General features: G+C 42.2%; 1 protein-coding gene across 15 annotated transcripts in view; it reads right to left on the bottom strand.

Moving 5' to 3' along the window:
• The window catches only part of RYR3 (ryanodine receptor 3), a 434,191-nt gene that overhangs the window by 265,619 nt on the left and 150,966 nt on the right, over positions 1-17,606 (bottom strand). For all 15 annotated transcript variants that reach the window (XM_072115452.1, XM_072115453.1, XM_072115457.1 and 12 more), the window contains one exon: positions 1,302-1,409. In XM_072115452.1, coding sequence (XP_071971553.1) covers positions 1,302-1,409 — 108 coding nt within the window. The remainder of the gene's footprint in view (positions 1-1,301; positions 1,410-17,606) is intronic.

The following is a 17,606-nucleotide window of genomic DNA, read 5'->3' as shown; positions in this document are numbered from 1 at the left end:
GTTTTGATCCTTCAATGTTTTTCAAGAACCTACTCTATCATCTTTTAAATTTAAACTTTTCTTATGTTCTCTTTCCCACTGATATAATAGGCCTGGAGCTTGCACCTGTTCTGCCCTATTGAAAATTCCCATAGCAAATTCATGTTTCCTCAAAGATAAATGGAGCATATGGCTGACTTCATTCGATAGTTCATATCTGATTCTTACTTAACTTCCCAGTGATGTTGATTGTGAATGTTAAAATAGTCCAGGTGGTGTAGGGTAATTATGATAAAAACTGAGAGACAAGCCCTTAGGCGAAATCCACACATGCAATCTTTGGATGTGAGAGAAGTTTAAGCCATTTCTTTATATTTTCTTATGTAACAACTTGTGATAGGCCAAAATCTTCATCTGTATGTATCCTAAATGTCACAAAGAGCAGTACTGATGACCCAGTACAATTTTATAATAAAAATAGCTAACAGTTTCATTTTGGTACATGTCATTCAATGTTTTAATAAAAACATTCCAAAATCTTGTTAAATATTTGCAAAAAACATCTTAACATTAAAAAAAATTATTATAGTTTATTATTTATTATTTTGTGAAAATATTTCCTGCACAACAGTTTCTAAATAAACTGGCGTCAAAAAAAGGTGTCATCCTCTAGACGAGATAATGAGCACGTAAGTGTGGACATCAGTAAATCTGACGGTAGATGTCCTGTAAATTTACATACTGAATAGCCCTTTTAGGACTGCCAAGGCAACTATACCTTTATTTACCTTTCTAATAGTGTATCTCTGCAGCGATGACACTAGTAGGCAACCTCAGACAAAAACCTTAAAACACACACACAAGCCCCTCCGACATCTTTTGCCGGAGTACCAGAGTCATCTGGGGATCGGGGCTACCGATCCCCTGATGACGCCGGTGCTCCGGCATGGCAAGTTGCCACATTTCAATCATACTGGAGCCTATTATCAATAACTGGTAGAAAGTTTTAAGTTGCATCAGAAAATTTTTTTTCGGCACAAAAAATGTCGGTGTTACTAGACAATTGATAAATAATGGAGCTTTACTTTAATATTTTTTTAATTAAAAAAAAGTACTCATTATCTTAAGCAAAATACCGCCTTACAGAAAAATTGGATAGAAGCTAAATTTTGAAGGAAAAATATTCCATAATTCAGTATCCAGTGCTGGGTATGGGAAGAAAAACAGCTGCAAATCCTTCTTCTTACAGGTTATTATAGGTAATGCCTGAAAATAGTTTTGACGTTGTTAATGTTTTGGTCACATTATATAAAAAAACTTACCCCTTCTTGGCCACTTGCTGTTGTGTTTGCCAGCATTTCTTGAAGGGCTCTGACAGAAAGGGACTGCTCCAGCACAAAATTACATATGCAAAGGTCAGGAGGAACATACTGCGGAGATAAAAAGCAAAAAAAAAAACATTAACTATTTTTTGGTAGAAAATAGAAAATATAAGACAATCGAAGCACAAGGATATATGGTCGAATTTTAAGGTTAGATATCGTATACACACATTTGGAAAGGATTATCAGGATCTCTACGCCAGAAAATTGGTGCAGAAAGCCTGAATTAATTATTATCCCCTTTACCTCTTCTCCACGCCAAAGGGGCATGGAGGTGCGTAAAGGGGTGCGGCTGGTGGGGGAGTAGGCCGACGCAGGGCATTCCTACCCCTTGCATGTGCACTTACTGAAGCTAGCAAACTTTCACAAAGGTAGAACTTGGCGTAGAAATATACGCTACACAGCCGCTTTACCGGATATATCAGGAGGTCTAAGCTTCTCAATGTATCAGGCGGTGCCAGAGGGGGCAGGTATTTCATCATACGATACAATAAATCTCCCCATAGTTTCAATGTTAGGCGTATGCTCACCTTTGATAGTTGTGAGATCACAACTACATTTGAGGCATTGGTTAGTATTCATGGGCACAGCCTGTGGAAATCCCAGTTCCTCAGTGGGGGGTGCAATCCCGGTGCACTCAGTAGGGGGTACAAGCCCAGTAGAGGTAGCTTACTCTAAATCATTGCACTTTCAGGTGCTCTTTCATCTCATATTTTAATATTAACCTGAGACATGTTTGGCTCGTCATCAGACACAGGTTCGAAATGCATCTTGGATTAAAATAAGATTTAATCAGGTTTATCTTTGTGCCTATAGAGATCCTATGTTTTAAGTGGATTTTAGCAATGAAACATTTTTATGTGTTGAAGGATTGCCTGGAAGTGGAATGTTTTGCAGCGAGCCACCTAAGCTGGACTTGCGCCCGTAATTTTATTTGCATGACATTTAAAATGAAGGCACTTTAAAGGCGCCGATCTATAGGGTGAACACTTTATTGTATCACACAGCTTTATTCATGGAATCATTTTACATCTCACAAACATTTCTTTCTCCCTTTGGGCTATTTGGCTCTAATCGGCTAAACTGATGTAACATATTGGGGCACATGTATCATAGTATTTTGGCTGCCACTTTTCCAAGTTTCCTAAAGCTGGCCTACTTAATCGTTGCAATGTATCTTAAGTTTTTTCCTTTTGTGATATATGTGATGAGTTGCCCGATTAGTCTCACTTTTGGGACTTTTTGTGGTGTGCAACTTTTTAGTTCCAAATAGTTGATTACCAAAAATAAGTCTGGGTCTAGCATGCTCTGTTTTGCGACATTAGGCACAAGAATGGGACAATTCCAAACCAAAAAGTCACACAAGTTTAGCAAACATCTGGGCTACAAAGATAAATCCGGCAACTGCACTAAATTCTTGAGGCTGATAACTTTGGTATGTCGCTTGATTCTGCACCTAAAAAGTTGCAAACTACAAAAAGTCTAACAAAAAGTCACATAAAAGAAAAAGGAATAAATAGGAGAGATACATGTCCTCCATTGAGTGGAGTTCAGCTGATTGGGGTCAGGCCCAAACATTTAGAAGATACACACACCATTGCCATTGTGTGACATCACTTTTCCACTTGTCTTCTTAGGTGTCTTCTAAGAGAACATCATATCGGGTGGAAATGGAATTTATTGTTTTCATCCCCCACATGTCTTTCAGATACTCCTACTCTATCCTTTACACTCAGCAACTGTGCGATAATATGTAGAATATCTATTACACAAGTAAAATACTTCAAGGTCAAAAGGTAATCACCTAGGATGCTATCAAAATTCCTCCTACTGTGTAGCCTTCCTAATGTGCTCATGTACAACCCGGTATCCGTTTTAATAGATACACAAACAAATTAGTAGATCAGTTTATCATTTTTGGTGTAAAATGCAGCCAGTCAGTCACACGCTGGTGATATATATAAGTGATCTGCTTTCTCCACAGCTTCCTATCTGCAGGAAGCATTTGTAACCCATTGTGGTGGACAATCCATTGTGTAGTGCTTTGAGACGTTACTAAAGATGAAGGCTAACCTAAAGGGAATATAGTAATATTCACCATCTATGTGACTGTAGCCTAGGTGTCTATAATAATTTTACAAAAATTTCTGGGCCACCCCCTAACCTAGCCAAAACGTGCACCGGGGCTGACGTCATCCCAGTAACCTTCACTAATATGGGTGAGTGGCTATAGATCCTTCACTTTTTGACTTAAAGGGGTATTCTCATCTGGGCATTCACATTCAGTTTCACTAATCTTCCAAATATAAACATTTCTTCAATTGGATGTTATTAAAAAAAATTATATTAGAAACGAGATAGCTTCCTCGGATACGACCACGTCACACTCTGGCAGCGGTGGCCAGACATGCGCTATTGAGTCCTGCCGGACCACCAGGATTCAGTGATCATTACCACAGGACGGCTGTGGGACCTGCAGTAACTCCCGGACATTTTATATACAAAAACTTTTTGTTTATTTGTGAAACCTATCCAGCAGAGGTGGTCGTATCCGAGGAAGCTATCTCGTTTCTAATAGACAACATGGAAACATTTATTAGAAATTATCTTCACACAGGAACATTTTTTGTAATAACATCTAATTGAAGAAATGTTTATATATGGCAGATTTATCAAACTGAATGTGAATGTCCAGATGAGAATACCCCTTTAAAGGGAACCAGTCATGGTGATTTGGGACACTAAACCACCCACATAGACCAGTGGTTTAGTTTCCCCAATAGCTCTGTATAATTTTTTAAGTGTGTATATAAAAAAACTTTATACTCACCTTCTTCCTTTAGGCATACCAAAAAGGAATGTGTATGAAGGATAACCAGATGGGGGACAAGGCAGAGGCTGTGGGGAGGGGAGACAGATAGAACCCACGCGTTTCATCACAGGAATGGTACCCATGAAGAAGTCACATTACTGTGACGAAACGCGTGGGGTCTATCTGCCTCCCCTCCCTCTGCAAGCAGCATGTTATAATTCAGAAGGTGAAGATTAGATCATAGATAGTTTCTTATTTGGAGGCAGCATGTTATGGAGCAGGAGGAGTTGAGTTAATGATCCTTAGTTTCTTATCTGCAGCATGTTATAATTCAGTATGAGCTGAGCAGATTATACATAGCTTTGTGGGGAAACATCAGCATAATGGGGCTCATCTACTAAGCCCCATTACTACTTTGTCAGACTGTCCGCCTTTTTCTGGGAATTACACGGCTTGCACAGGTATTTAACAGGTGCCTGCGCTGGGATTTTGGTGCACGCAATCCTTTTTTGGTACAGCAGCTCTGGCTTCCATGCAAGGCAAATTAGAGGCGGTCGGACTGATTTATCAAATAGTTTAACTTTCAAAAGTTCTACAATATTCCAATACTTTCTGTATAATTTCCTCACTGTTTTCTAGATCTCTGCTTGCGGTCTTTTTTATAGGAAGCTTCATTGTTTACTTCCTCTAGATAAACACTGGTCCCTGGTCATGTGATGTCACACAGGTACACTCGTTATATCCCCATGCACCTGTATGACATCACATGAGCCATGCACCTGTACGACATCACATGACCAGGGATATAACAAGCCGTGCACCTGTATGACATCACATGACCAGGGATATATAATGAGCCGTGCACCTGTGCGACATGACCAGGGACAGGTGTTTATCCACAGGAAGTAAATAATGAAACTTCCTCTAGAATGACAGCAAGCGGAGGAATTGAAAGAGAAAGTATTTTGGAAAATTTTGAAAACTTTTTATAATACAAATCAATTCTTTGTATTGTAGGGACAACCCCCTTCAACCCTATCTACACATCAACATTTCAATTTGCTAAATTCCTACTGCTCTGCTGAAGACTGAACATTTTTTACATGATGGGTTCCCTTTCATATGTTGATTATATCTTGATTTAAATGAAACAGTGAATGTACACACATCCTATATCTTTATACAACAACATAATATACATATACAGGCGGTCTCCTACTTAAGGACACCCGACTTACAGACAACCCATAGTTACAGACAGACCCATTTGCTCCCTGTTACCTCTGATGAAGTCTCTGATGAAGTCTCTTACTATAGTCCCAGACTGCAATAATCAGCTATAAGATGTCTGTAATGAATATTTATTGATAATCCTTGATCCCATTATAGCAAAAAATGTTTAAACTCCAATTGTCACTGGGGCCAAAATTTTTTTTGTCTGGATCTACAATTATAAAATATACAGTTTCAACTTACATACAAATTCAACTTAAGAACAAGCCTCCGGACCCTATCTTGTCCGGACTGCCTGTATACTTAATATAAGGGAATAAATGAATTCTGATGGTGAAGAAAAACCTACTTATAACCCTGAGATAAACATGTAGGAAAGTTTTATCCTATAAATCCTCAATCTTTACCCCGCCGTTTTCTTCCTACCACGACAATCAGATACCCAAATAAATGTTTTTAGTGCTGTCATACTATCTGGGTTTCTTTTCAAATGTCTGACACAGTATCATTACTTTGTGACCTTCACCAAGTACTTCACCCTCCTTCCAAATGTAAAATTAGAACTTGACGGAGCGGTGCTGTATTGGCTTCATGTATACTTGTCAATGTGATGATTGAGGGAAGGGATTGTAGCTGAATCAGCCCATGTACTGCTAATACTAGATCCTCCAATCTGTATCAGATGGAACTGCACAAACTTAGGGAGTTACGTATATATTAAGCCCAAACTTAAATGACTGAACTGTGTATTTGTATCCTGTTACTCCCATGGAGGACACGGGACACACACGTACAGTTGGAAAGCTTCCAGGAATAATACAGGTCATGAATGGAGGGCTTTTCTTCCTATCAGGGTCATGCAGGGGTCCTATCAGGCCAGACATTGGCACAGAAATCTTGTAGATGCAGATATCACAAGCGGGTGTTGGTATTCAACAGATGCTAATGTGATTAACTCTGAATCTTCTACCATAGTAACAACTCTACACAGTGTCTAACCCACGGATACTTGTATAATCGCTGCTAGCCAGGGCTTCCCCCGAACCTCAATGGATGCCAATCAACCAATAATGGGAGGACATGTTCACTGTACACAGTGAACATGTAAGGTAAAAGGTAGGATACAATGTAAATTGAAATAAATTAGTACAATAATTTCACAGTCTTTATAAGATATAGGGGCTTATTTACTATGGGTCCGCGGCCAGATTTTTGTCATACTTTACGTCGTTTTCGGGATTTGCGCGGCTTTGACAGGTATTTAACAGGGGAATGTGTCGCACACCATATGATTGTGGCACAGCTGTGCTAGCTTTCATGTGACAGAAATAGGTTCTGGTTCGGGTTCTGGTTAATTTGTTAAACCATCACCTGTGGTTTGCATCTCTGTCGACTCCATATATCTTACTTCATGAGTTCACAATATTTGTTATGGCACTAGAGCAACAAATCTTACAGAACTACAATGCTGGGGATACAAAATGAAAGATATATTTATGACATCCACACATTCCTACCTCTGGGACCCTTGTGCGTATGCACAGCCATGCTCCATTCATGTATACAGGAGAGCGGAGACTATATGCTCAGATATAATCGTTGTTCCCATAGACCAGAATAAAGAGTGGCTGCGTATGCGTGGCAGCGGATAGGTGGTCTACAGATCCCCCTTCTTGAGATAAGTTTGAGTGCCACCTAGGGTGTATCCAGGGATATGTCCTCAATACAGAATATTGGAGACCAGTGGAATTGTAAAGGAATGTCCATGGTCATTCCGGATGAGTCAAAGGTCAGACTAAAACTACAGGCGGTCCCCTACTTAAGAACACTCGACTTACATACGACCCCTAGTTACAAACGGACCTCTGGATATTGGTAATTTATTGTACTTTAGTCCCAGGCTACAATAAACAGCTGTAACAGTTATCACAGGCGTCTATAGTGAAGCTTTAGTGTTAATATTGATTCTTATGACAACCCAACATTTTTAAAATCCAATTGTCACAGAGACCAAAAAAGTTGTGGCTGAGATTACAGTGATAAAATATACAGTTCCGACTTACATACAAACTCAACTTAAGAACAAACCTACAGACCCTATCTTGTATGTAACCCGGGGACTGCCTGTACTGGTTTCTGCCACTGCTTTCAGCTGTGATTTATCTGTGGGCAGGGGCAGAGTTCAACCTTGCAAAGAATAAATCTGCATCCGCAGCAATAATGAACATGTTGCAGATTCAAAACCCTCAGTGCAAATCATTGCTCGCTGCTGATTTTTTCCAACACTGAATATGGAAGAAATCGGTATAAATCTCCTCCACTCAGCTGTCACTTTAAGTCACCATGCGGTAATCTCTGTCGACTAACCAGCAGCAATTACATCCTGTGTGTCCCTAGCCTTAGGTCATGCTCACATCGGGAACATATGCTGTCAATTTTTGTCTAGATCTTACAGGTGGAAAATCCACTGCATATTACAGAATTAACAAAGTGGTTGAGATAATAATTAAAATAATATAAATGAATTTTTCTAAATTTACCAAAAATGTTTTCAACATTTACTAAAAAATTAACTTAATGATTACAACGTTGTCAACACATAATAAAATGAAATGATGTATAGACAGAATGGGATTGGCAGACTTGTACCATGTACAGCAAAAGTTTATTCTTATCAAGCACTCAACAGGATGACAGAAGAGCATGTCCCGTGTAACTAAGCTTGTGTGTAATGGAAATGGAAGAGTAAGAGGGGACTAACCTCCTATCACTCAGCAGAAGAAACACATAATGTCAGGCTAATAAGTAGTGTTAAAACGTAAGGCTAATGGGTAGCGGCAAGTTACATCAGTGTTTACATCTAGTCTATACAGAAGGGAGAAGACTGAAAGATGAGAGTTATTTCATAGAGTTGGGTACATTATATGTATCAGAGTTTTAGGGTGACGTGAGTTGTGTGGATCTGTCAGGTGACATGTTAGAATAAGCTGTCATGTGCATAACATCCATTAAGGACTATTATTTCACTACTTTTATCAGATTTCTTTCCTGTTTTAGGCTTTCCTGATTTAATTGTCAGTCTTCTGGGGTAGTGAACCCCCTGGACCACCTCAGACAATGACACAAGCCAACACCTGGGACCAAAGTCTAAGTGGCACACAGTTTTCACCAGAGCCTGCCGCAAAACAGAATGGTCTTGCTGTGTTGTGGTGCCACCAGGTCGTTCCACAGGTGTAACTTTGTCCGCGATGGCAGCCAAGGTCGAGGTACACAATCGTCAGGCAATCTTGTGGTCGGAGACAGGCAGTAGGTCAATGCAGGCGGCAACGGTTCAAGGTCAGGGCTGGCAGCAAAGGAGCAGAGTCAAGAACAGGTCCGGGATCACAACAGGAGGTCAACACACAGGAATCTATCAGAGAGGGAAGCAAGGATCCGGAGGGGGAATGCTGTGAGAAACCGGATTTTCAGGAATCCCGGGAAGTGGCCAATCTCTGAGCCTTTAAATTTACGAGTGGTGGCGCTCGCGCCCTAGGGAACGGGGACGCGCATGCTGGGAACCCGGGATGGGAGCAGAAGCATGGAGAGGTAAGTGAGCCCGTGCCAGGACGCCGTCACAGAGAGGGGCACGGGTGCGCCTGCGACCCGAGACGTGGATCGCAGAAGCACCCGTGACATTAATATATTGTTAATTTACTAAGGTCTAGCTGCTATGAAGTCCTCTATATACTGCACACAAATATAGGAGGAGACACTGCTCCCCATCTCTATCTCTTACATACACAGAAAATGCAGCAGCCAGGAGGACACTATATAGCAATAACACAAGACAAGCTATGATTTGAGACAGGCAATACCTGAAACTGAAAACTTTCAAAGCAAGCAAGTCTAACTTGACAGTCTTATACTTCACCAGAAATTATGATCACAGTGATAAATCTGGCGCAGAAAATAGCATTTTCTCGCTCTAGACTGGCATACCCCCCGATACATTGATAAATTCCCTCCAATGTGTGTATGGGAAAAATTACACTGCTATTTTATTACACTGTGAATTAAATACACATATAATAAACTATGGGGGTGATTTAGCATATTTTGGCAGGCATGTATCCCTGCCCCTTGGTGTGGAGGTGGCATAAGAGGGAAATAGACACAATTTATTGCTGTGAACCAGTAATTGCACCTATTTTAGGGCTTTTTTTAATGCCAATTTTCAGGCTTACAAGAAATCTAGCCCCAATGTTTTCAGCTGAAAATTCCACGCATGTGCGACTCTGTAGCCGGTACAGAGCGAATACATGAGTGGAATGTTCAAATCAAGTTATATTGAGGTGGAGCTGGGGGCTGTGACAAGAAGTTGTACATAGGTGGGTTTACACTGCAAAACGACCATGAGAAGGCGGGAGGTGACTGGATCCAGGAGCTCTCTCACCTCTTTGACTGGATCTGAGAAGAAACTGATGGGAACAAAAGTCTTTTTCGAGCCTAAGCAGCAATGCAAAGGAGCCCCACTGGCCTCATTATGCCACGATTAAAGTCAACTATACAGTACAGTTTAGGGTTTGTTATGGGGTTTAGTGGTTACCAGTTTCCATTAAGGGGACAAACCTCATTGCCAAGCTACAAGTCATGGTGAAAACATGGTGCCATGGCCTTTGGGAATGGAGAGGTAGCCACACATGTGGGCCTCTCTCCTTTCACTTTTATGCCAAGCAAGTATTCTGTTCTCACAACTCTCATAAAAGTGAATGGATAGAGACGCATGTGCTGCCACCTATCTGCTCACTTATGGCCGAAGCACCAGTTGGACTATTTGTGGAACTCCAACAGATATGAATGAGAAGCCACCTCGCCATTTCCAACATCCACGAAATGGAGGATGAATGAAGAGCGCAAGGAGTGGGAGTCACATCAAACACACATTCATAGCATATTCTAAGCTCATGCCGTAACTCTGTGAGATGGGAATACTCCTCGGCTACTAAAATTTGAAAGTTACCATTTACCTTCTTACCCACTGAGTTACCTTCTTACTCACTGAGTTGCCTTCCCACTTACTGACTTGCCTTCTCACCCACTGAGTTGCCTTCTCACCCACTGAGTTACCTTCTCAGCCACTGAGTTGCCTTTCCAGCCACTGAGTTACATTCTAAGCCACTGAGTTACCTTCTCATTCTCTGAGTTGCCTTCTCAGTCTATGAGTTACCTTCTCACCCACTGAGTTGCCTTCTCAGTCTATGAGTTACCTTCTCACCCACTGAGTTGTTTTCTCACCCACTGAGTTACTATCCCACCCACTTATTTACCGTCCCACCTACTGAATTACTTTCCCACCCACTTTTTTACCTTCCCACCCACATGGGGTAACCTTCTCCCCCACTGAGTTACATTATCAGTGACTTAGTTACCTTCCCAACCACTGAGTTATTTTCCCACTCACTTATTAACCTTCCCACCCACTGAGTTACCTTTGTATCCACTGAGTTACATTCTCAGCCACTGAGTTACATTCTCAGCCACTGAGTTACCTTCTCAGCCACTGAGTTACATTCTCAGCAACTGAGTTACCTTCTCGCCCACTGAGTTGCCTTCTCGTCCACTGAATTACCTTCTCGCCCCCTGAATTGCCTTCTCGTCCACTGAGTTACCTTCTCATTCTCTGAGTTGCATTCTCAGTCTATGAGTTACCTTCTCGTCCACTGAGTTACCTTCTCATTCTCTGAGTTGAATTCTCAGTCTATGAGTTACCTTCTCACCCACTGAGTTACTTTCCCACCCACTTATTTACCTTCCCACCTACTGAATTACTTTCCCACACACTTATTGACCTTCCCACCCACATGGGGTAACCTTCACACCCACTGAGTTACATTCTCAGTGACTTAGTTACCTTCCCAACCACTCAGTTACTTTCCCACCCACTTATTTACCTTCCCACCGACTGAGTTACCTTCTCACCCACTGACTTACATTCTCAGTCACTGAATTACCCTCTGAGCCACTGAGTTACCCTCTCAGCCACTGAGTTACCCTCTCAGCCAATGAGTTACCTTCTCAGCCACTGTGGTACATTCTCAGTCACTATTTACCTTCCCACCCACATGGGGTAACCTTCTCACCCACTGAGTTACATTTTCAGTGACTTAGTTACCTTCCCAACCACTGAGTTACTTTCCCACCCATTTATTTACCTTCCCACCGACTGAGTTACCTTCTCACCCACTGACTTACATTCTCAGTCACTGAATTACCCTCTCAGACACTGAGTTACCCTCTCAGCCACTGAGTTACCCTCTCAGCCAATGAGTTACCTTCTCAGCCACTGTGTTACATTGTCAGTCACTGAGTTACCTTCTCACCTATTGAGTTACCTTCTCACCCACTGAGTTACCTTCTCGCCCACTGAGTTACCTTCTCGCCCACTGAGTTACCTTCTCGCCCACTGAGTTACCTTCTTGCCCATTGAGTTACCTTCTCGCCCACTGAGTTGCCTTCTCGTCCACTGAGTTGCCTTCTCACCCACAGAGTTGCCTTCTCGCCCCCTGAGTTGCCTTCTCGTCCACTGAGTTGCCTTCTCGCCCACAGAGTTGCCTTCTAGCCCACTGAGTTGCCTTCTAGCCCACTGAGTTGCCTTCTCACCCATTGAGTTGCCTTCTCGCCCACAGAGTTGCCTTCTAGCTCACTGATTTACCTTCTCGTCCACTGAGTTGCCTTCTCGCCCACAGAGTTGCCTTCTCGCCCCCTGAGTTGCCTTCTCGCCCCCTGAGTTGCCTTCTCGTCCACTGAGTTGCCTTCTTGCCCACAGAGTTGCCTTCTTGCCCACAGAGTTGCCTTCTAGCCCACTGAGTTGCCTTCTAGCCCACTGAGTTGCCTTCTAGCCCACTGAGTTGCCTTCTCACCCATTGAGTTGCCTTCTCGCCCACAGAGTTGCCTTCTAGCTCACTGATTTACCTTCTCTCCCACTGAGTTACCTTCTCACCCACTGAGTTACCTTCTCGCCCACTGAGTTACCTTCTCGCCCACTGAGTTGCCTTCTCTCCCACTGAGTTGCCTTCTCACACACTGAGTTGCCTGCTCACCCACTGAGTTGCCTTCTCACCCACTGAGTTGCCTTCTCACCCACTGAGTTGCCTTCTCACTCACTGAGTGGCCTTCTCACCCACTGAGTTGCCTTCTCACCCACTGAGTTATTTTCTCACCCACTGAGTTACTTTCCCACCCACTTATTTACCTTCCCATCTACTGAATTACTTTCCCACCCACTTATTTACCTTCCCACCCACATGGGGTAACCTTCTCACCCACTGAGTTACATTCTCAGTGACTTAGTTACCTTCCCAACCACTGAGTTACTTTCCCACCCACTTATTTACCTTCCCACCGACTGAGTTACCTTCTCACCCATTGAGTTACATTCTCAGTCACTGAGTTACCCTCTCAGCCACTGAGTTACCCTCTCACCTATTGAGTTACCTTCTCACCCACTGAGTTACCTTCTCGCCCACTGAGTTACCTTCTCGCCCACTGAGTTGCCTTCTCGCCCCCTGAGTTACCTTCTCATCCACTGAGTTGCCTTCTCGCCCACAGAGTTGCCTTCTCACCCACAGAGTTGCCTTCTCGTCCACTGAGTTGCCTTCTAGCCCACTGAGTTGCCTTCTCGCCCACTGAGTTGCCTTCTCGCCCACAGAGTTGCCTTCTAGCCCACTGGTTTACCTTCTCTCCCACTGAGTTGCCTTCTCACCCACTGAGTTACCTTCTCGCCCACTGAGTTACATTCTCGCCCATTGAGTTACCTTCTCGCCCACTGAGTTGCCTTCTCGCCCACAGAGTTGCCTTCTCACCCACTAAGTTGCCTTCTCACGCACTGAGTTGCCTTCTCACGCACTGAGTTGCCTTCTCACCCACTGAGTTATTTTCTCACTCACTGAGTTACTTTCTCACTCACTGAGTTACCTTCTTAGCCACGGAGCTACCTTCTCAGCCACTGAGTTACCTTCTCACCAACTGAGTTACCTTCTCGCCCACTGAGTTACCTTCTCGCCCACTGAGTTACCTTCTCGCCTACTGAGTTGCCTTCTCGCCTACTGAGTTACCTTCTCACCCACTGAGTTACCTTCTCACCCATTGAGTTACCTTCTAACCCATTCCCATCTTCTATACTGTACTGCCTTGCATTGTGCAAGATCAAGTAAAATAAATGAAACCCAACAAATCCATTTTGATTATTTATAATTTTCTGTGCTCTGTGCATTGTTATTCTTTGGTTATTTTTGCGCAATGAAGGAGCCCTTATCATGTTCTCTTCAAGCCTTATACATACCGGACACGTTGGGGGGCATTTATTCTTGGCTTTGCGCCAGTTTACTTGCTGTGTTTTTTTTTTATGTTGCTGTGCCATGTGCTCCATAGTAGTTATATGTTGGTGCCACTATTTAACTTATTTTCCGACACTAACACCCTTTTTGCAGCTATTGGATTCCTACACTTCAAGTTTACTGGCACCTTTTTGTGGTGCAATTTGTGTTGCACACTTAGACCCATAAAAAACAAGTCTAGCACTTTCTATAACACCTGCATAAATGTGGAGAGTCATTTTAGACACTTTCTGCACCAAATTGTTGAACCATATTAAGGCCCTTTCTAAAAACCTGCATAATTCATACACGGAAAATGCAACACAAACCATAAAAGTGCCCCATTGTGTTCCTGACCGGCAGATATTCCGGCTACCAGAATTGTCTTTGCAGAAGAGTGATTATTCCTCTGCAGCCAGTTCAATGTATTCCTCATGACCCTCTCTCTGCAGTATGTTCTCCCTGTCTGTGCTCCCGCACACGTTCTGCCTTTTAGCTTTGCAGAAATGGAGCAAAATGAAAACCTAAAGTACTGCAACATCTGAGAATGCCAGAAATCTGCCGAGCACGTAGAATGACATCAATCAGATCCGCCGCCAGATTCATTGCAAATACACTCATATAATGTCTAATTTGTCTCTTATCTGCCTAATGCCTAAAGACTACAATCATTATCCATGTCCTCCATCATCAGAAGTAACATGTAAAGACAATTATTGTATATTTATAACATTTACCATAAAAGTCTGGTGCCCACTACTTGTGTAACCGCTTCTGCATGGCAGGGGGGGGGGGGGTCCAGGAGGTCAAACCGCCTACTAATTAGAAATTTCTGACACATCGAGGTGATTGCTAAATTTATTTAGGTTTAGTCTGCTAGGGAACCAGTGAATCCACAGCAAAATCCGTAGGTGTAACATAGGTCACCATAAGTCGTCTTTTAGTAATTTAGAAAACTCTTTGCTTTTGTTGCTTTATCACCAAAACTAGGAAAAATTTTCAGTACCTTTTTCAGACTAGGTATTATAGTCACATGTCCAAACTAATCAACACTGAATGGTCATCACTAGCTGCGCATTTAAAAGGACAAGCAGATACGTTCTGTAGTGGTAAAACCAACCACACATGACCCAAAAACAAGACCCCCATTCTCCAGGAGTCAAACTTTAGACAAAATACAAGTTACCCACCAGCACCAAACCACTGCCCTTTTTGCAGGTTATAATGAATTTTACCTGGCTATTGAGTGGTGCAATTGGTTGGGCCAAGGCTATCTATGATCGCTGTGAGTTCTGGTCGAATTCTAAATCAAGCAACTGTTAATGGTCCCCAACTAAATTAGATGTAAGAAATGGAACATAGTGATGGTAGCAGGATGGAGTACACAACCGAGAGATAACCACTCTGGATTATGTACTCCAAGATATGGCTTCCTCCAATTTCCTCTGTAATACAGAAGATGTTGATTAATTTCCTGTTTGTGATGTGTATGGGGGGCGGCTCTATAATAACTGCTGGATATTGTTGTATGGTACACAGCAGATTTCAGGACATATTTCAAGTTATTTAATGTCAAGTACAAAACAGCAAAGTAATTGTGTATTTTGCAGCTGCAAGGGATTTCCCTGTTACTAAAGAGCCCCACTGATTTTTATTGCTTCTATTTGCCCACTTAAAGGGAATCCATCATCAGTTTTGACCATACAAAGCTGTAGATAGTGACGTTATAATCCACGTCTGCAGGTGCTCTGGGCAGGTCTATGAGCCTGAAGAGCTTTCTGCTCCTTGTAATGAACTTTTCCACAGTCTGCGGAGCAGCATAGTTCAGAGAGCAGAAAGCTCTTCAGGCTGATTGACCTACCCAGAACCCTTGCAAGTGCTGCTGTCCTGGATTATAAGGTCACTTTTCACCATCCTATCACTACTAACACAAATGTATGGTTACACAGATCTCCAGAGCCAATACCTAACACTGTCTGCAGCTTTGTATGGTCAAAACAGCTGACAGATTCTCTTTAAATCAGCATCGAAACCACCTCAGGAGGTCAAAACATATAATGCCCACTGAATAAAGGAGTGACTCCATAATGCTGACAATGACGCAAACTTTACATATTCTTTTAATCTGTTAACATATCCTAATGTAGTAAAAAAAACTAATATTGTACATTAACTAATGATAGCAATCATGATCATATCTACAGTTTAGAAATTATGGTTTCCATTTATGAAAATGTATACACGTAAAAACATCATCCATTCTGCAGAGCTCAATAATATAACAACAGCTTGGGCTCTGTTCACATCACATTACATTGATAACCAAAACGAATAATTTCTACAGCTTCCAGGGGTTTTGCGTTATCTTCCATCCAGTGTTGGACTGGCCCACCAGAGTACCAGAGGATCCTCCGGTGGGCCCTGTCTCAACCCAATACTAAACCCCAGAGGTCCATCAGAAAACAACACAATTTGAAGGCATCTAGAGTATATTTACTGGAGTGATAATGAAGAGTGGGCCCCCGGATTGATTTTCCCTGGTGTGCCATCCATTGGATAAGTGATGGCTTGTAGATCATTGGGAGCCGACTCCCAGGAACTCTGGTAATCATAATAATTGAAGGCCCTTGTGCCAATGTTTAAGTGAACCGACAAGTCGAGCCACCAAGAAGCCACCAAGCCACCAAGAAGTTGACTCTTTGTAGAGATCAGCAATCAGTCACTTCATTTGCAGTGACATCAATTCAAACCAAGTCCAGCTCTTGAAATTCGGAAGCAGCTACCTAACAATTTTCCCATTCAGACAAGATATAAGGGACCCATATTGTTGTATCCATTTTACCAGAATACTTCTTAAAAGTAAATCTACCATCGGGAAACTACTTTTCAAGTAGTTCCTCCTGATGCAGATTTTCCATGACTGCAGTTGCTTCATCCCGTTTTTTCCCAATTCTAGGATGCAGCTGCTGTCAAAATAAACTACAGTCCATGTGTCATCCGTATTTTATCCATTTTTGTGGATAAGCACAAAAAAAAAAAATTTAAATCATGGAAGTGATGTCACTAGCTTGTCCTAATCCTAGACTTTGGAATACACGTGTCACAAACACAGGAAAGAATAGGACCTGCACCGAGTGTGCTACATCCTCCACATGGATCAGCAAAAAAACATGTTCATGTGCATAAATCAATTGAAATAAATGTGTCAGAATGTCATCCGCAAAAAAAAAAACATGGACAGCATTTGTGTGCATGTACCTAAAAGGGAACCTGTCAGGAATTGGCCAAATAAACTACTACCAGTAAATTGACAAACAGAGTAATACCATGAAAGAAACATGATCTGGAAGGTGTTCAGCTGCTTGATCTCGGGGTCCACCACTGTACAGCTGTGTATACTGTTTGTTTATAATCTATGTAATTATATGAATACATAAGTTGGCTGTATGTTGAATATTTGTATGAGATAATGTGGGGCTACCCCGTAAAGCACTACAAATGCATGGCCTAAGGGTCCATCTAGTTCGGGGGCCCACCGGTGGATCCACCTGTTTACCTGTGGGCCAGTCCAAGCCTGCTGGTAGTGGTGTATTAGGTCCATTTTTGCTGACAGGTTCCCTTCAAAAGTTATTTTGTGCCAGTGATCTCCAACCAGTGGCTTTCCAAACTCTTGGAGAGTGACAACTACTAGGAGGCCATCACCACTTATAGGTGGGAGTTATGGTTTCACAGGTTAGCCACAGGTTAAAGTTCAATTCATTATAGGAAGGTAAACTTCATTTAACAGCACATAAAAAATTAAAAAAGATCACATTTCCCTAAAACAAAGTATATACTTTAATACAC

This window comes from Engystomops pustulosus, chromosome 7, assembly GCF_040894005.1.
Source record: "Engystomops pustulosus chromosome 7, aEngPut4.maternal, whole genome shotgun sequence".
Classification (NCBI taxonomy): Eukaryota; Metazoa; Chordata; class Amphibia; order Anura; family Leptodactylidae; genus Engystomops; species Engystomops pustulosus.
This window is presented reverse-complemented; position numbering and strand designations above follow the sequence as displayed.